The following is a 19,245-nucleotide window of genomic DNA, read 5'->3' as shown; positions in this document are numbered from 1 at the left end:
TTTGTAGTAACTGCAGAATTTTAGTGGCTCCCTGGGTAAACAAATCGTACCACATTGCCCCTGGAAAGGCTTTTCTGCTGTCCCTGCAGCCTGGCTGTGTATCTGTCACTCTGTTTTTCCTCAGAGAAGAGCAGCCTCTGCTTACTTTGCAGCTCTTTCCCTGGCTGCTACAGCTTGCATGTTAAGAGTTTCCCCTTGAAGCATCAATCCTGCTTTACTCATGTCCTCTCTGCCCCAGGGTTTGCATGAGACCCAGCACCGGCTGCTGGACAAGCCAGGGAGGCACAGCAGGACATAGAGGGGCATACAGAAAACGCACAACAGTTGTTTTCTTGCATACATATCTACCTACAATCAAACACCACTCTATTTCTCTCCAAGGCTTTGCCTCATTTTTTTTTTTTCTGTAGGTGTTGGTTGTTTTTTGTTGTTTTTTCTTTGTTTTAACTTAAAAGACACTATTGGTCACCAAGACTTGCTGCCTTATCTTTACCACAAATCCCAAACAAACCTCATTAACCTTTCTCTTAACTGATTTCCTTAAACAGATATAAACAAGATAGCTATCAGAAGCAGCTCAGAAACATGGCTTCAGTGGTTCCTGATAACACTAGAACATGTTTAGAAAAACAGACCCTTGTCTTTCCTTCATTCCTCTTCACCCCTAGAAGGAGGTGACTATGTGGACTTGCTTGACATGTCGTGGGCAAAGCATTGCTGACAGCATGTCAACCAAGGTCTTCCCAAGCCACAGTCAAAACTTCAAAAAGCAGGAAATACACTCCTCAGGTAGCAATTCACATTCACTTACCAAATTGCCTATGTAAAGCATGTGGTCAAACTCCTTCGTCATCTTATAATGCTCCAAGGCCATGAAGAGCGTGTTCAGCACAATGCAAAGGGTGATGGTGAGGTCAGTAAATGGGTCCATTACCACAAACTTGACAAATTTCTTGATTAAAAGCCAAAATGGGCAGCAATCCCAAATGAGAAATTTAACAGCAAAGTGGTTCCAGCAGGGAGGACATTTCTGGTGTGATTCCTCAAGCTCTAAGTCACAAGCAGTAAAGTAACAGTCAAATCGCACTGAGTTATACGACAAGAGAACAATTAAAATGACTCATTACCTAGAGGAAGGCCCTGAATTACCCCAAAGTTCTTTTTAAAGGATAAAAATATTTCTGCCCTAACAGGTTGGCAAGTTATATACTTTGGGGTTTTACCAGTTGACCTGCACTTAGCAGACAATGACCTATTCTGGAAGTAATAACCTCTTAAAAGTGTCACAAGCCAAAAGGGAGAATCACACTAAATATGTTAAGTCCAGCATTATACATAAGCTCAGATTTTTACTCCTGTTTCCATTCTAGCAAGCTCAAATGGGTAAGAATACACTGTCTTCATTCAACATTGATTGGAACAGATATTCTTCATTCTCAGGTCACATTTTAGAAGTATTTTAAGTAATGCCTTTTAAAGTGGTAAAGAGATGAAAGAGTTTATTTAGAACCGATTTAAGCACTTGAGAGCCAGAGTACCACTGCTTATCAGCAGGGGTTGTGTTCTTCATGTACAGTCCAAAAAGGCATTAGACATCTGATTTCTTCCAAAAGGCCCACATGCAAAATCAGGGGACTCCATAAGGCAGCTTGAAAAAGTTACAAAAGCTCCAGCATGCTTCTTAAAGGTGCTTCTAAAATAGTACCTAAAATACAACTTTTACATGTTCATTTCACTTGAGCACAAAAAGAACTGAAATAGCTTCATAAGTATAATGTGTATTAAACACTGAAAGAGAAAAGCCACACACAAAAAAAAGGAGACATTTAATGGCTGGATGATAATGATTAGTGGAATTGCTTAATGCTTGTCTTTTCTGATTCCTTTATGGGCATGGAATGCTGTATAACGGTTTTAGTCTGTATAATTAGAACCTGCACTGATAACAGGAATACCTCAGCCAAGGCTGTTATTTCAATCAGTTCATAAACAGCCTCCTCTCTCAAGCCAGGATGCATTCTCTGTGTATTTTTCTTTATGGGACAACAGAACAGTCGTATTAGGTGTCTTCTAGCAAGCTTTCAAAATATCAGCTGATGTTCTACATGCATGGGTTTGGCACAACCATCTACGCTGCTCTGAAATCCCTGGGAAATGAGATTGTGCCCAAGAGTTATCTCTGTCTTTTGAGCCTCCAGACAGAGGGTTTACAGGTAGATGCCAAAAATCATGTGAGAACCATTCAATGTAAAAAAATCTTCATTTTGTATTTTTTGGGAACCCACCTCTGAAAGTAATAAAGAATTTAGGGCAGTTACTTCCTAAAGGATCTAACTTTCAAAGTAAATCCAGAACTGATATCTCTGTATTCATACTCCTCATAATGCTTCTATCTAACCCTGCCTACATCGCTATTACTAATTTGAGGACCTTCATGACTGACCCACATTAGCCGAGTGACTCTTTTCTCCGAGGCTCCACACTTGACATACGCCCCTCTAAGTCCAGGCTGCTACTAAAAGGGGTAGTTTCATCCCTCTCAACCTCAGCCCCGTGTTATTTCTCTGTCATTTTGTCAGCTTTTGTCCTCCTGGACCTTCTGAGTGAGCTGCTTCTGCTTGTCGATCCAGCTGAAAACCAACAGTTTGGTGCAGCCACATCAAACTGAGGGAACATATCAAGGGAAGGAGAAAGGTGAGACTGTCCTCTTTGGGGAATGTTGTGGCAATGGATTGGTTTAAATCAATTAAGAAGCCACATCCTTTCCCACCACAAGGTGATCCTTTTTAAATCCCAACAGAGATAACAGTTTTGGAAAAACAGTAGCAAAAGGAAAAGTGAAATTAGACTCAACTGCTTTTTACTTTGTCTTTTTTATCCCGTTAATTTTTGGTTGGTTGGTTGTTGTTGTGGGTTTTTTTTGTTTGTTTGTTTAAAAAAACAAACAAGCTATTTTCCTTCTTATTTTTAAAAGAACAACAAAACCCCCAAACCCTACGTCCTTTCTTGTCTACAAGGCTTTGCAATGTTTGGGGAAAACAGGCAGATGATGGCCACCCAAGAGCAGAAATCAGGTAATTAAAAGGGAAGGGATTTCTGGTGTGGCTGTTTCACAGAATTTGGCACAAATCATCCAGCTATTACTATAGTTGAAGCCTGTGATAGATTTTATTCTGGTTTGATATTCCTTTTGTTCCTAACAGGTATTTAATTTCAAAGAGCAATCAAAGCCTGGGAGTTGGGAAACCTTTGATAAGGACTGAAAGAGCTTTTCTTCTATGTGAAGCAAAAAAAATAATGTACATCCTTGGAGTTATCCCTGGCTTGATGGTCTCTGTTTCTGTGATAAAAAGTAATAGAAAGTGCTATTAAATAAATAAGATGAAGTCCAGCTCAGGCTTTTTAGGCATTCTTAACATATTACTAAGAAGAAAATCAATCACAAAGCTAATTGCTAAAAACCCCACCAAAACCCAAATAAAACCTTTGCAGACTACACTGAACACTGGCGTACACTGAAGTGATTATTTACCTATTAAGGGCATAACTCTTTATTTATTTAAACATATAGATAAATCTCTGTTCTGCCCACAATACTGCTGAATCTAACCACAGGGGACGGTAAAAAGCTGAGGAAGAAGAAGGGCTTTGTGGTTTCATGCTGAGCTGTTTCCAACGAGCTAAGTCCAGTCCCTTTCTGTGAGGCATCTCCCAGCTAAGTCCCTCTACCTTGTCTTGCCTTCATGCTCATCAATAACACAAAGGCTAAGGCTGTAGGAGAATCCAAAATGTGTGTTGCTCCACACTGTGTTCTTGAGAGACATTTTTCTGTACTCTGAATTGCTACTTCTTATCTTGTCTCAATTTACAATGTAGGAGACAAGAGGAACTGTAAAAAGTGCCTTCATGAAGCATTAGCCTAGAAATCTGATGCCTTGCTTTGAGTTGTTGTCTTCCTACCAGTAAATTTGTGAAAGGGAAATGCAAAGTTCCTGAGTACAGAAAGACAGGTAAGGGAATTCCTCTTGCACCTAATGAGAAGCTTAATGAGCAATTTTAAAGTTTGCTGAGAATTGCCTGCATGGAGAAATGGGTCCTTTGAGCATCCTTAAATTTCATGGTGGGATTCAAACACCTACCAAACTGTTGTGTCCTATTAGCTGCTCTGTAAGGAAGAAGCTTTCCTCCCCCACAGCTTGGAAGTGTTGCACGTAGCTAGTGACTGCACATACCAGGCTTTGCATTAGATCCAACGAGGTGAGATATAAATGTACGTACAGTCACCCACTCTGGTGCTCCTCAACCCTGCATCTTGCTTAGTCCCATGTAAACCAGATGTCATGGGGCACAAAATCTTGCCAAGGTCCAGTTTGGATTTCATGGCCAGGACTTTAAGAAGTTCATAGGTAAGGCAATGATCAAATTGCTTTATGCTACAACACTGCCTCTGCCTTAAGGGTTGCAATAACTATGCAGAATGCCTTCTTGCAAAACAGGAGTTTAGAATTAGAGCCTTTTGTGTCACTTTGATCCTGCCAATCAACATGCACATACCTTTCAGTCAAGGCACTAATGATGTATCTTACCTTCCAGGGCACTGGTGATGATGCTGACAGCACTCACTGCCCTCTGCCTCTGAAAGGGTTCATCTGAGTGGTCCACTGACGGGCGGTGGGGCATTAAAAGCTGCTTCTTGCTCGCTTCATCTGAGGGAGAGGTCTGTTTAAATAAACACATTGTGTCAGAAGAATAAAACCAAGGCAGATACGGGGCAGCATTTTCAAAATTGCCTAAGAACTGTCTTTCCCATCTGAAAAGTCACTGATTTCCCAATTAGACACACGGATGATGAGGGACTGCTGTTGCAAATGGCACTTTGAGCAATTTTGGGAACTTTGCCTTGCCCTTTACCTTCATGCAAGAAGGTGGATGGTGCAGGTGAAAATAAAGGGATGCTACTGATGCGGGAGGAACAGACGTCTTGCTTTACCATGCTCTTTGCTTGTGAAAGAAGCTCTGCTTAATTACATTAATTATTCCATTATTCCTGAAATGTGTTAACTGTTTAATTATACTGCTAGGAGAGGGAAAGGGGCGTGGGTAACAGCTCCATTACAGCCCTCTGATATTATACTCAGCAAACTGACTCCTCAACACATGTTTTTTCCTGTTCTGAAACAGTGCCAGATCTCAGGAACATATTGTCATTCTGGTGATCTTTGGTGTCAGGGATTCTGAAGCTCCATAATTAGGAAAGAATCACAGCTTCTTTTTTCTTCCTCAGGAAAAATATAAAATAACCCAGAGTGTCTTCTTCTCATGTGTTTTTTTTTTTTTCAAGGAAAAGCTTAAAAACAAACAAAACAAAACAAAAAGAATCCCAAAGAAATCAAATACTAGGAAACAGAACTCCCAAACTGTCTTTATTTAATGTTTCACTCTATATTACTTTTATGCTTTTTTGAAGGCTTGGGTTTCTGAAGTCAGCCAGAAACAAGTATAGTTGCCAACACCACACTGTATTAAATACTTTATATTGTCAGTTCACAGGAGCAAGATGTTAAGATTTTTATTACTATAAGCTCCCACTTCATACAGCCAAATCCCACTTGCTTTACTCCTCCAGCTCTCCCACGAGTAGAAGGAAGGGCAGTGGCTGAGATATAAGAATCTGGGAAAGCCAGGTTCAGCAGCATTCTCTGTTGCAGACCCCCCTGGTTGAGAGACTCCCTCTCCCAAAACAAATGTTTTTAATAGCCTCTGTCCTGCTTCTCCAAGTATATAGGCTGTGAAGTCTGAGACACTATGTGAGCAAGAAAGATGCACTGCAGAGAGAAGGGTCTTGATGGGTTTTGGAAATGTGAAAGCAAAAGACTTTCCTATGAAGATGAGAACTGGTGTATACAGATGTCAGTGGCTGCTTTTACTTCATAGTCAAATGAGCTAAAGAAATCAATTCAGATTTTCTCATCGCTTGGGCCTGAAATGGCCCTAACCTCACCAAGTAGCACCTAGGATGCCAAACAAGATGTGCCATGGGCAGCAGCTCTATAGCTCTGCCCTCTGTGCCCGGGATATACACCCAGATGGACTTAGGATCCCTCCTCTTCTCCATTTCTATACCAAAACTGCACTTCAAGAAAGACAGCTCCTTGAGAGTGGAATGAAAAAAAGTGCTGAAACTCTACAACCTGTCTTTCTGTAGAGTAGAGGACATCCCTTTGTCAGATGGTAGCAAAGGACAAAGATGCTTGGCCACTGGTTGACACTGAAAACAGCAGCCAGGACAGGGGTCCCAGGTCTCTTCAAAGTAGTGCAGTTAAAAACACCAATCACCACAAGACCCCAGAAGAGTAAGGAATTTTAAAGCAAACACTTCAAACAATTAGCTAAGCCAGGAGAGCAGGAATGCTCCAAAATGGGTTTCTTCCTTTTCCTTTTCTCTTATGTTGAAATGACTGGCTCGTTGTCCATTGAATTACTGACACAGTTATCTTGAAAAGAGAGGTGCAATCAGAACCTATTCAGAGAGACTCCTTCTTCTGCACAACATAACAGGAAAATACTCTATTCTTGGCTCAGGAGCTGGGGAAACCAAGGAATGGTATTTCAGATGCATTAGTTCACTTGATTCTCTTCACCTCCAAAGCATCCAATAAAAAAAAAAAAACAAACCCACAACCAACCAACCCTCCCCCAAAATCCAAAGAAACAACACATGTTTTATTAGTGAAGAAAGCATCTACAAAATTGCATAAACACCAGTTTGGACTACATAACAAACACACGGGACTGAAAAGAAGTACCAAGATAAGGAGGGGAAAAGCATGAAGGAGAACAAATTCCCAAGTAGAATAAGCTAAAAAGGTAAAAGTAAATAAAAAGGGGAGGGGGGTGGGGGGAAGCAATTACAAATCAAACTATTCCAGTTCCCTCTGTATGTAGAATGAACCCTAAGAAAAATCTCAAGTTCCTCTGGGTCATCTCCTTTTAACCCGCGCCATCTTCCATTTCCATCCGACCCAAAGCTTTGGATGTACCAGTAGCAAGTGTTCAGACAACCTCATCTCCAAGTGCCAGGCTGCTGACTGCCAGTAAAGATGCTACATTGCTATTCATGGCCTTTGCAGAAGTTATTGGTTGGCGGCCTTTATCTGAAAGCCACCTTTTACTCACAGGTGCAAAGAGAATTCACTGCAGAGCTAAAAAGTCGAAGGGAAAACATAGAGAGATTCATTGTTCCAATTTTCTGACTCAGCTAAACCAAGGAAATGCAAAGTCCAAGTCAAACAGGTTTGACACCTCTGTCATTAAAACAAAAAAATAACAGGAGACTGACTTATTCTGTAGGTTTGATGTGATATTCCCAACACAAGAAGGTTTTTAAGTAATTCTACTTTTATTTCCAGCCCAGCATCCTCAATCCTGCCACTTATCTCCTGGTTATTCCCCAAGACTTCAGGAGTCCTGCTGGAGTGAAGGGAACTGCTTGAAGTGTACCATCCTTGGCATGCAAAGGGTTATTTCTGAAGGAGACACATGTATGGCTCCTTCCTTCTTTCATCTCTGGAGAGGTGAGGTGGATACAGGATCTGGCAGGCAATGTCAGGGTGTGAGGAACACTCCTTTCTTGCAGGAGGACATAGCTCTTTCCCAACAGAGCAGTAAATGTGGCACATATGCAGTTTGCCATTTACTATAAAGTACTTTTCCAGGAAAGAAAGTTTCCATCCAGGTGAATTGCTTACAATTATTGAAGTTACTTAGGGAAGCCTATGAGCTTTTCTTCCTTGTAAAGAATAGATATGCAAGGGGGTTCAAATTATTGTTATATGTATTTTAGAACAGATATAGCTAATAGCCATTCAAGGAACTGGCAGTTTCTGCACTTTGAGATACAGAGCAGTTCCAGGAACAGGACAAACACAGCAGCATAGAGGCTATCACCATTACAGAGAGAATATACATAGGCACAGTTGTTCCTCATATTTATGTTCCTATAGAAAGCAAGCAAAAATAACTCCCTGCAGTTATGCAAGGAGTCTCCTTAGGCTCCAGATGAGGAATCACAATGGAGTTAAACACAGGCATCACCAGCATGATGAGATTATTTGTGTTGCTCCCTGATTGACTGTAATGTTTCTCCTTTGGATTAGCTAAATTCTACAGGGACAAATATACTATTCAGTAATTTACATGTAAATGAGGATGAGTAACACTACAGAATTATTTTCTTCTGAGTGCCTAGAGTTCCGAGCTATGTCAAAACTATTATGTGAGGATGGGCTTGGGCTTAGACACATTTTAAAGACCACATTTGGGAACTGGGACAGGTTTAATTTTCCTTGCACAGTAAAAATCTTTTCAAGCATAAAAGGAGGTGGACAGGCCACACCATGAACAATGGACTCAGCAAGGCACTAGCACAAATATTTAATGAGATTCAAGGTGACCATAATAGCACACAGCATTAAAAAAAAAAGCCATTTCATTTTGCAGATGCTTGATTATTTAAAGAGATGCACTGTAAATGGGAACAGCTTGCAATATTTGTGTCAAATCTGAATTATTTATGCTTAGGATGTGCTAAAGCAAAGTTTGAAAGGAGCAGAAACGAGAGTTGTGGTGACAACTCTTTGCACAGGGCCGTGGCAAAGGACTATTGGCAGCAATTTTTGGATGACTTATTTTGTTGACCTTTTTTTCTGAGCACTGAAACTGCTAGCACTTTCCCTTTTCACCAGTCCTGTGGCAGAGCAAGAAGGAAAAACAAAACAACACAACGAATTTTAACCTCGGGGCTATTTTAGGGTCAACCAGAAAACATCAAACCAATGTGGTCAGCAAAAGAGTGTGTTGTGCTTAGTGGCAAGAAAAGCCAAAGTCTTTTGTTTGTTATTGTGCTAAGGTTTGGTTGGTTGGTTGGTTTGGGGTTTGTTTTGTTACCAAAATAAAAAGAAAAAGGCAAGATAAGCTTCTAAATGGTTAGTTTGTATCATAGTATCATTCAGGGTTGGAAGGGACCACAAGGATCATCTAGTTCCAACCCCCCTGCCATGGGCAGGGTCATCTCAACAAGCAGTCAGGTCCTTCTTAAGGGCTCACTCCCCACTAGTTTTTACTCCTGTCATGGTAGAAGTACTCAGCATTTCTAATTTCCTAAGAGAAAAAAAACCCAACCAAACAAAACCCAACAACATATTAACAACCAAGAGGAAATCCAAGAAAGGTTGTATGTGCAAGAGGGAGGCTCTGGGCAGCTCCAACCGTGGCCTTGTTGCCCATCCCAAAACTGTATCATGAATAGCTCCACTCCTCTTGGGCTGATGGGAAGCTCTGGTGAGCAGCTGCCCCAGGGAAAGCAAAGCAGCGGGAACCACCAGCTAACAGCCAGCTGCATAGTTGTAAACAACCACCTCTTTAGTCTGGCATCCATTTCTATGCCACTTCTAGTCTCCAGAATAAGTGGAAACTCAAGCTAAACCAAAAACCCTGTGGTCTCCCTGCAGAATTACAGAAAGAGATCCATCTGGCTTTAGGAGGCAAGAAGAGATGCTCTCATAGGTATTTCCTACCTCTCAGAAAATACTTGACAGTCACCTGTTACATTTTACTCATCCTCATTGCATTCCATGGACAAATTGAACTTCAGGTAACAGCTCATTAGCTTAATCCAACTCTGTTCAAACAGATCAATACCTCGTGAAGGGAGATGTTATTCTAACCTCCTAACTAAGAAACACCAAGACACAACAGAGTAATCCATAGCTGCAAGTAAGTACTACAGGATTTCACTGGAACTTTACATTGTGCCTTGAGGTTACTTACATAATGTATATACTTTCTCTAAAAATGATGAAAGCCCAAATCCTATCTCAGCAATCAGCAGGAGCATAAAAATGGATCATTTTTCAAACCTTTCACTCTTGAGTCATGTAAAAAAAAACATTCAGCCTTTAAGCATAATCACCAGGTCCTGCTTGTGTTGTATTTACACCGGGCTAAGTTTGCTGAAATCTCGAAGAAAGCTGGGAGGAGATCAGGATCAGCCCTGATTCAGTCCTCTGCAGGATATACCAAAGATTTTCAGGAGAGCAACATGGATTTCCTGGGACAAGCTCCCTGAACCCCTTGTCTTGAACACCCATTGCTCTTCACATCCAGGTCAAAACTGTTTGACCCAAAGCCACCTTTGTGCCTGGTGCTTGTAGATCATACTTTTGTATTACACCACTTTGCTCTTCATATGACCTCAGCAAGCTTTCCAGCTTGAACACTGAAGTGTAACCCTCTGCTCTGCCATGGCAAACCTGCTGACCGTTTAGTCTACCCCCAGGTGACAAGACTGATGGGCCTAAACACCATCCATTGACATTTGAAATCTCTCCTGTTTCACTAGATGTATTTAGGGATTAGTGGGAGGACGTGGAAAGTGCAAGTACACTTGGTTTCTCATGGAAGCACACTCAAAACTGTCTGTACCAAGCAGCCAGGGCCATCTGAAGAGCATCTGAAACTGGCTTTTTTAGGCTAACATGCTCTTCAGCTGCCAAGTGTCAGGAGACCTCTCATCTGAGTCACCAGCCTGAACAGTGTGATAATCTGCTGAAGCCACCTCTCATGGGAGAGGGCACAAGCTGCACAGATGTCTTCATGCCAGCTCAGCTGCCACCCGCAGCCATTCCTGTGGGCAAAGGGCGCTTGGCTGGAAGAGAGGACAGCAGTTGCAGCGAGACAGAGGCATGGAAGTTGTTCATCGTGGTCCCAGCTACTTTGCTTGGGGTAAAATCTACAGGCTGAATGTTGCTAAAACTGATCAGTCTGAAATTCTCAGAAGTGGCTAGTGACTTCTTCTGAGAAAGCTTAGGAGGGCCCAGTTGGAAATTATCTGCTACAACTACAATCTGCTTGAGGGCTGCAGTTGGAAACTCAGACCCAGGGACGATTTGAGCTTGTTTGATGTTTACTCTTCTTTTCAAATTAGAAAATGTTTATCCAAGCTTTCCCCAAATCAGAATTCAGTGGTCTCCCTGCTTAGGAGCAATCAGACAGTTCTGTGTTACACTTCCCTGATACTAATGAGCATCACAGAGGAACCTAACAAATGTGTCTTCTAAACCTCATACTGTAAAATGTGTTGTGCCAGCTCCACTAACTCAGACGTTGTATTTACATGAGCAAAGCCACACTTATGCCTCAGGAAGCTGTAAATCAGGGCTTAGCACATACTGCAGTGAAGTCTTTTCACAGATTTCTCCATTTCTTGTTCAGGGAAGAGACACAGAGAGCACCAGTGGGTCCCTTTTCACTGTGAGCTTACATTCATACAAAATAAATAACAGGGCAAGGTCAGGTGGGGTTAATGAGGCAGCTTTAACTTCACCTCGCAACATCTTTCTTTTGCCTTCCCCAAACATATCAAGAGACTATAAAAAGAAGCCAGAGCTGATAGAAAGAACAAACTCAACTTCAAATTGTAAAAAGAAAAAAGGCAAAAACAATCGAACACAAAGCCCAGAAATGTGTTGATCTGTCTCCAATCACACTGAGGTGTTGGATTTGCTATTTCCTTTTGCACAGCTGAAGCTGCACATTTGTACTCAGCACTTACAGTTCCTGTAGCAAATACATCTGTACAGCAATGGGCTCCTTGCCAATTAGCTTTTAACTCCAGCTCATATTTTCTGGATAGATTAGATACCAAACCTGTTTTTCAGAAGACACAGCATCCTTCACATTGCATCACTGAGTGAGCATCTGTTACTCTAGTGTCTGGGTGTTATTTCCTAGATGACCAGGGAACTGCCAAGTGAGCTCACCCACCCAGGCCATTCAGTTTTCAACATCCATGTTTTTTAAAAGGCAGGAAATTGGCAAATGCAAAGAAATGCCAGCAGAGCTCAAAGCCTCCCTGTCACCTCAAGGCCAAATCCTGCAAAATACCAATATTTCCTGTGAAAGGCTGAGTGCTCTCATGCTTGGTTAAGCTTTTTCTGACAGCTGGGAGAGCCTCAGCAGCCTGCAGAGCTGCTTTGCTTATAGAGAAAAGGGAGACATCCACTGCTCAGCTACTGAGGCCTTTCTACTTCGGTTCAGGTTATTGTTTTTTAAACAGATGCACAAACTTTCTTTCACAGTTCCTTTAAGGCACAGCTTGTTTTGTGCCAGGTTGAGTCAAATAAAACCCCACTATCTACAAATAGTGCTTGTGTTGCTCAGCTGTCTAGAGACTCTTCTCAGGACTGCTGAGAGTAAAAACAGGAGTACCAAAGTCCTAAATGAACAAAGGTGTGAACATCTGAGAAAGCAGCAACAGCCTCAAAACTGTCAACCAAACAGATAATTCTCACACCAGCTAGCTTCCCACACACAGCACAGCCCCTCCTCTGATGTACAGTGTGAGAGTCTATTTGCAGGACTACAGGGAATGCCTGGCTAGGTGAGGAAAAGAATTCAATCCAAAGCATGAAAGAGAAGAAGCTGTCTGGCTCTAAAGGAAAAAAAGAAAAAGAAAGAAAGAAAAAAAAAAAAAAAAGAAACAAAAAAAGAAAAGAAAGAAGCAGCTACTTCTCAATTTACTGATAATCTGACACCACAGCTGGGATCCATCTTACTCGCCTTTCTCTTCAGGAAATGCCTTGCCCAAAACAGGTTAGAATCACATTTGCTTATTTCCTCACCCAGCTTCGGCACCTTGTTGCTCTGAGTGGGCTTCATCTCACCTGACTTAAGACATGTGCAACATAGAATTTTTCACCATGGGATCCCCATGTAGTTAAGGTAAACAGAAAGAGGCAGTTTCAGGAAGAGACATTATTCTGACCCATTTCTGATCTCTTAATATGAAATAAAACACTGAGCCTACATTGCTTGTGATGGTTTGATCTCCACTGCTTTGTTGACTTGCTGGAACGTGTCCAGAGAAGGGCAACAAAGCTGGGGAGGGGTTTGGAGCACAAGCCCTATGAGGAGAGGCTGAGGGAGCTGGGGTTGCTTAGCCTCGAGAGGAGGAGGCTCTCTACAACTACCTGAAGGGAGATTGTAGACAGGCGGGGGTTGGTCTCTTCTCCCAGGCAACCAGTGACAGAACAAGAGGACACAGTCTCAAGTTGCACCAGGGGAGGTTTAGGCTGGATGTTAGGAAGAAATTCTTCATAGAGAGATTGGCATTGGAATGGGCTGCCTGGGGAGGTGGTGGAGTCACCATCACTGGAGGTGTTTAGAAGGAGACTTGATGGGGTGCTTGGTGCCATGGTTTAGTTGATTAGATGGTGTTGGATGATGGGTTGGACGTGATGATCTTGAAGGTCTCTTCCAGCCTATGCTATGTTATGCTATGCTATGCTATGCTATGCTATGCTATTCTAAAGACTGTTGAGAATGATGAGCTCCAGTGTGGATCATCTACATTGAAAGAGGTAAATTCACATCCTATCAAACTGGTAACTCGTCCAAATTGCCCTGCCTGTGTAGCAGCTATTTCCAAATGATCACCTCATGCTTTTTTTTCAAGTAAATCTGTACTTGGGTCCTAGTGGTATCAGTCAATAGTTTTATTCACAGCCTTACTAAGTAATTTGAGCAGTAGTGCTTTGCAAACACAAAGCCTGGCAATTTGGAAAAGGCTTGAAATCTGTTGATCATGTACTCATCTTTCTGGGTTGTTTTTTGAAGTGGATGCTAAACCCTTCTGGGAACTACCTCTGAGCTGTAAGGACTGCCCTCCACAACTAGCTATACAGAAGACAAGAGGTAAGATGCAAGGAGATAGAAACCAGTGGGAGAAAATGGAGACTTAAGATGGTACGAGTCACACAAAATCATTTTTCAAACATCTCTTTCTAGCCACTGGACAATGTCAGAGATTCAAATGTCAAAAGAACCAACTTTAAAAATCTCCCCACAAGAAAAGACAATTCGTATCCAATGTAAGATACAGGTATTTGCCTTCAGCCAGCTCTTGACATTCTCACCAGAAGTCAGGGACCTCTCTTATGCAGCACTAGACACAGCGTTGCTGTGTGAGTCACCCATTCTCTCCCCACCCCTGCCCTAGGATGGTGGGCGCGGGCTTCTCGCTGCGGACTGCATATGGCGTAAATCAATTACTGCAAACTCCAACAACGGTTAGAAGGAAACAAGAGCGTGAATCACATACAAAAGTTATAAAGTACTCACCAGATCGCCTGTCCCAGGTTTTTCCATAATAACTGGGGGGAGCAGTAACCCTGCAGGAGAAGTAGGGTCTGGGTTGAGTGCCCCGATGCCTCCTCCTATCAGGGAAACCACACCATTGCAATCCACTGAGCTGTTCCTTTTGCCAGTCTGGGTGTAGTTGGGAGTAGTAGGGTGAGAACTATGGCTCACTTGACTTTGCATGCTTGGACGCCTCCCAGATCTTGGAATTAAGAGAGAGCCCCGGTGGCTTTCATTTTCCCCAGCAGTGCTGATCTCATCATCGGCAAAATCTGTTTCGGAGCCAGTGTCTCTACCACGGAGTCGGAAACTGAATACGCTTCCGTGGCTGGTTCTGCGCTTCACCAAGTGTGCACTGGGACCATAACTAATGCCAAGGAGAGTCTAGAAACCCCCAGAAAGGAAAAAGGGGAAAGAGAAACAACATTTTGCAACATGTTTTCAGGAGCGAGGAAGGTCTGGGGAGAGCATAAGTTCCATTTTAAATCAAGTGCTTCAGAGAAAGACTTAATTACAAGTATTCAACCTTTGCAAAGTTAAGAGGTTGAATAGTCATTCCTAACCATTAGGGATTTGTCTAATACTTGACAGTTAAAGATGTACCAAAATTGGAAGGGTCAAGGTGGCATACTTCCTTTGCTTCTACTCCTCCCCAGGTCTGATAAGTGCCAAAGGACCTGGGAAGGCAGCACAAGGAGTGGAAGACAGGAGCAGGGAAGGGGATCCAGCTCCAGTTTACTGCATTATCACACATCTTCAAAACAGCCAGGGAAGGAACACTGTGGTGGGAGAAGAAGAGATAAAGAAATAGGGCAGGAAATGAACTGCAGGGAAAATGAGAAGAAGAGGGAACAAGAAGAAGGAGAAGAAGAAGGGACAAGAAGAAGAAGAAGAAGAGGAAGAAGAAGCAGAAGCAGAATACGACGGAAGAAGGTGATAAAGGAAAAAAAAGGAAAATAAAAAAACAAGAGCAAGAAGAGGGATATGGTTTATTAGTTTGTACAATGATTATCCCAATACACATGGCTGCTTTAAGTGGTAGGTAACCTCAGTACACAACAGTCTTCCCTTACACTCAAATATCATCCACTCTGACCTCAGCTAGTGAAAGTGCAACTTTGATCAAGCATCAGCAGGACATAGGCAAGGACTAGACACACCTAGACCCTGGCACAGTAAACAGAATGTTCAGAAAATGCATAAGGAATTCAGGTCTATCCCTTTCTCTTGTATCTGAAGAGGAAGTCATTGGAGTGAAAGCATTTAGGTAAGGCATCCTTTTGATTTTATGGTTTGTACAGAATTTTCAGCTTCTTCAGAACTTTGTTGTGAGCCAAGTATTTATGAATAGAGGTCAGATCTCCACAGTATCCACAAACCACACAAACCAAATGACACCTGATATAATTTCACACTGGCTTACATCAGTGAGTTAAGTAATAATGCCATTTTGTGACACTGGTACAAGGAGAAGTACAAAACCCAAGCCCTTTCTAACCAAAACCAGCCTGGTTGGCTCGCTACCAAATTTTAACCGGTCAAAATTCCATGCCTGGGTTTCCACGGCACAGTCATTGAGTCTGATTTCTGATGGCAACACCCTTCCAGCTGCTCAGATTGCATCTGAATGATGACTCAGCCTTACTCCCTCGAACCATGCCAGACAGTGTCTTGCAGAGCAGATTTACTATAAGCTTTGAAATGTGTCTCCCATGTTTCTCATGCATATGACATCCAGAGGCGAAAAGTGAAAACAAGAAATATGGATCTCAGAAACAAACTGGCAATGCCCAGCTCCAATCCATGGTCATTCTGGTGCATGGTGTCTTGAAACCCATCCAGAATGAAGCTGGAGAGCAAGCCCAGCTTTAACAGAGGTGCAATTCGCAACGCAACCCACTCGACCAGTAAGACAACAACAAACCCCTTTAGATTAATAAATGCATCTCATTTGCAGAAATCCAGCTCAGTGTAAATTTTGTGAGCTGGGGAGTCATTAATTGGTCACATTTATTCAACATCACTTACGAGTTTTCTATGAGCTTTTTTTTATGGCTGCCAAATACCCCTAAATTCACTGACAACAAAACACAAAAGGACTTAGCCCATTACATGGCTATTCAAAAAACCCAAATAAACTGATTTAAACTTTGCCCTCAGTTAAGCAAAGACAAATTGCCTGAAGCTACTTGGGATCATTTGATACATACAGCATGTGCAGATTCATATTCATGCATGTCAGTAACATTTACACAAAACCCCACTTAACAACAGCCTCATTTCTATTTTCCCTTGCAGTAGGAAGTGGAACCAAGTGCCACAAACTTTTGACTTGAAGGCAACTAGCAAATGAATACAAAAATGTTAATAATGTCTTTGCATAGCATTTAAAAACCCCCCCAGAGACAAGTTTCCTCTTTTTTTTTTCCCCTCCTCTCTTTCCTTTTTTTAGGTTTTGCAAATTTGTCCTAAGAAATTTTGTCTCCAGTAGGGATAAGATAGATATAATCAGATGAATGAAATTAATGTAAGAAAATAAACCAGCTATGGGTAATCTTGATGTGGAATAAAAGAAGAAAAAAAAAAAAAGGATAAAATTAATAATTGCAACAAAAGAGATTTGTAAGAATGTTTAATGGGCATTTCAAAGAGTAACTTTCAAAGTGAAGTGGTCATAGGTTTCTTTCCACTCTTCTAACAGACAGTCTGAAGGTCAGTTGTGATATGAAATATCTGATTCTTCTTTACAGTTGGCCAGTTTCAGCTTTGGTTGCTTATCTACAGCTCTGCTTATCCAGCAAAGTGTGGTGTGGAATAAGTGACATTTCAGAACACGGCTTACCATTCTCCTCTGACCGTCATCGTAGTCGCACTTGGGGTTCCTTTGGTCTTCCCCATACTCTTCTGCCCCAAGAGATTTCTTTTTCTTTCGCTTATTTCTTCTTTCCTTGGCATTTTTGGATGCCAAAGGTGACATTTCCAATGAACTAAGTGACATTGAATCAATTCCTTTAGCAGCTAGTGCCTAAAACAAAGAGAGATACAAAACTGAGTTAAGGATCTCAGTGAGAACTGATAACTACTCTGCTCAGTAATTATTTTTCATTTTAAATATGAAGGCTGTATATGAGGTAAATAAAAATTTCAAGTGGTCTCTAATCATAAAACTAGCTCACATGCCTGGAACCACTCAGCCTATTTCCAAGCTTTACATCTAGCCATAAGAAAATAAACAAGCAAGAAAGGTGCCTAGTACAAATGCACCCATGCAGATCTGCTACCCAGATGCTATGATAGAGCATTAGGAATGGCTGCACAAAATAATAATTTATGTACAGCTCAAGCACAAGTTCCTTGGGTGTTTCACAAAAGGAATACCCTGTGAGCACACACCTGCAAGTGCACACGTCTCTGGAGTAACCTTCTCGCGGCAGTCATAAAACTCTCAGGTTGGGGAAGTTCAGATTAAGCCCCTCACGGACTTGAATCAGGATGGCTGGACAGGAGGGCAGCCAAGCTGGCTGCTGGGATTTTCCCTTTCCTAACACAGAGGGATGCCAGGAACAGGAGGCAATTGAGCTGGCACGGTTTTGTAAACATTTATTCCAAGCAGCAGTGCAGGCAGCTACGATCAGAGATGCAAAGAGACAACTGTGGGCTTAACTGGAGATAAGGTGGACTTTGCTTTGCTGTGCGCTTCCGTGCTGTGTTGGCTATCTGGTGGGATCACTGCAGGAGCCGACTGATAACAGACCAACTGCTAAAATCCTAGCAGAAGCTGAATGTGGCAGTCTGAGTGCACAAAGCCACCGCCGTGGAAGGGAATGAGCAGCCAGGAGGAAGAATCGATAGGTGCAGGGAGGAAGCCACAGCCCACGCTAGCGCACTGGGTCCCCATCCCTGGCGTGGGCAGGAGGAGTGCAGGGGGGCTCAGAGCACAAAGCAGCAGGTCAGGCTTGGAGGTGCTGGTGTCTCAGTGGTAGCCACATCAGAGAGCTGGAGACAAGCCCATTTGCAGAGCCCCCAGCCGAAAGACACAAAAAGAGTGAATTGCAAGAAAGAAAGAAAAAAAAAAAGAACAAAACCCCAAGCCCTTCCAGGTTCCCAAGAACAGGAGAAAAGGATGAATCCTCTGTGCTATTGTCTGTAAGCCACTAGAATCAAACAGGCAATCAGCTCTCCACAGCAATATACTCCCTTCCTCCCACAGGCATCAGTCCAAGGAAAGTGAAGGCACTTAGCAGTCATGTAAAGAATCAATCATGTATTTCAAGGAGTAGCAGTAGCTCTATCAAGCTGAGAGCACAACAAAACTTAATTCCTGTGGGAAATATCTTTCTTGAGCAAGCTGCTTAGCACAGAGAGGAGGAGGGCTCAGACACCAGTCTAGTTGTTCTTCCCCCCTCCTCCCCTCCCCCCCCCCCAAGTCAATTGATTTAATTGCTACGCTGAAGTGCTTTCTCTTCATAAAGATTCAGCAAGTCTTTTGGTGTTAAGTTCAGCTTTAGGAATGTGTTAGACCAGTTGTGTAAATTGACTGACAGCGACCAAGCAGGCCTAGCAATTATAATGTTGCTCCCTTTATATTGCACAGTGTAAAAGCTGGTCTAAACAGTTTTGGTTTTCCTCTCTGATTGCTATCATGTTTTATTGGTCTGGGGAATATTGTAGGTTGTGCTACTATGCATGCAGTATTCCTACTGCAAAATAAGCTAATTTTCAGTTTCTTAGCATTTTCTTACCTATTGCTTCTGCCCTGCTTACCTTTTTCAGCTATTGAGAAAGGATTTGGACTAAATTGTTTCTCAGAGGATGAAGGATGTCCTCACGTCCTGCTTATCTAGCCTTTCACGTTAGGTTCCTGGGGACTGGACCCACTGTGACAATTCCCGGGGGCAGGAAAGGTGTGCAGGACCAGATATGTCTAGCAAGGACAGGTGGTGGGTGAAGGATAGAGAAAAACTTAGCTCACATAGTGACTACTCAGGAGGTAGGGCTTGAAGCAACAACTTAATGATCCAGTGAGAAAGTCAAACCCAAGATTTTGAT

The 19,245-nt window shown here is 42.3% G+C and overlaps 1 protein-coding gene across 2 annotated transcripts in view; it reads right to left on the bottom strand.

The window, feature by feature from the left end:
- Nucleotides 1-19,245, bottom strand: part of LOC137444863 (sodium channel protein type 5 subunit alpha-like) — a 227,243-nt gene that overhangs the window by 106,077 nt on the left and 101,921 nt on the right. For both annotated transcript variants that reach the window (XM_068145943.1, XM_068145942.1), the window contains exons 11-14: nt 17,039-17,221; nt 14,179-14,580; nt 4,587-4,719; nt 812-1,050 (exon numbers count right to left, since the gene is read on the bottom strand). In XM_068145943.1, the coding sequence (XP_068002044.1) occupies nt 812-1,050; nt 4,587-4,719; nt 14,179-14,580; nt 17,039-17,221 (957 nt within the window). The remainder of the gene's footprint in view (nt 1-811; nt 1,051-4,586; nt 4,720-14,178; nt 14,581-17,038; nt 17,222-19,245) is intronic.

The sequence above is a fragment of the Melanerpes formicivorus genome, unplaced genomic scaffold, assembly GCF_026170545.1.
Source record: "Melanerpes formicivorus ecotype bairdi unplaced genomic scaffold, bMelFor1.0.p_v2 SCAF_13, whole genome shotgun sequence".
Classification (NCBI taxonomy): Eukaryota; Metazoa; Chordata; class Aves; order Piciformes; family Picidae; genus Melanerpes; species Melanerpes formicivorus.
This window is presented reverse-complemented; position numbering and strand designations above follow the sequence as displayed.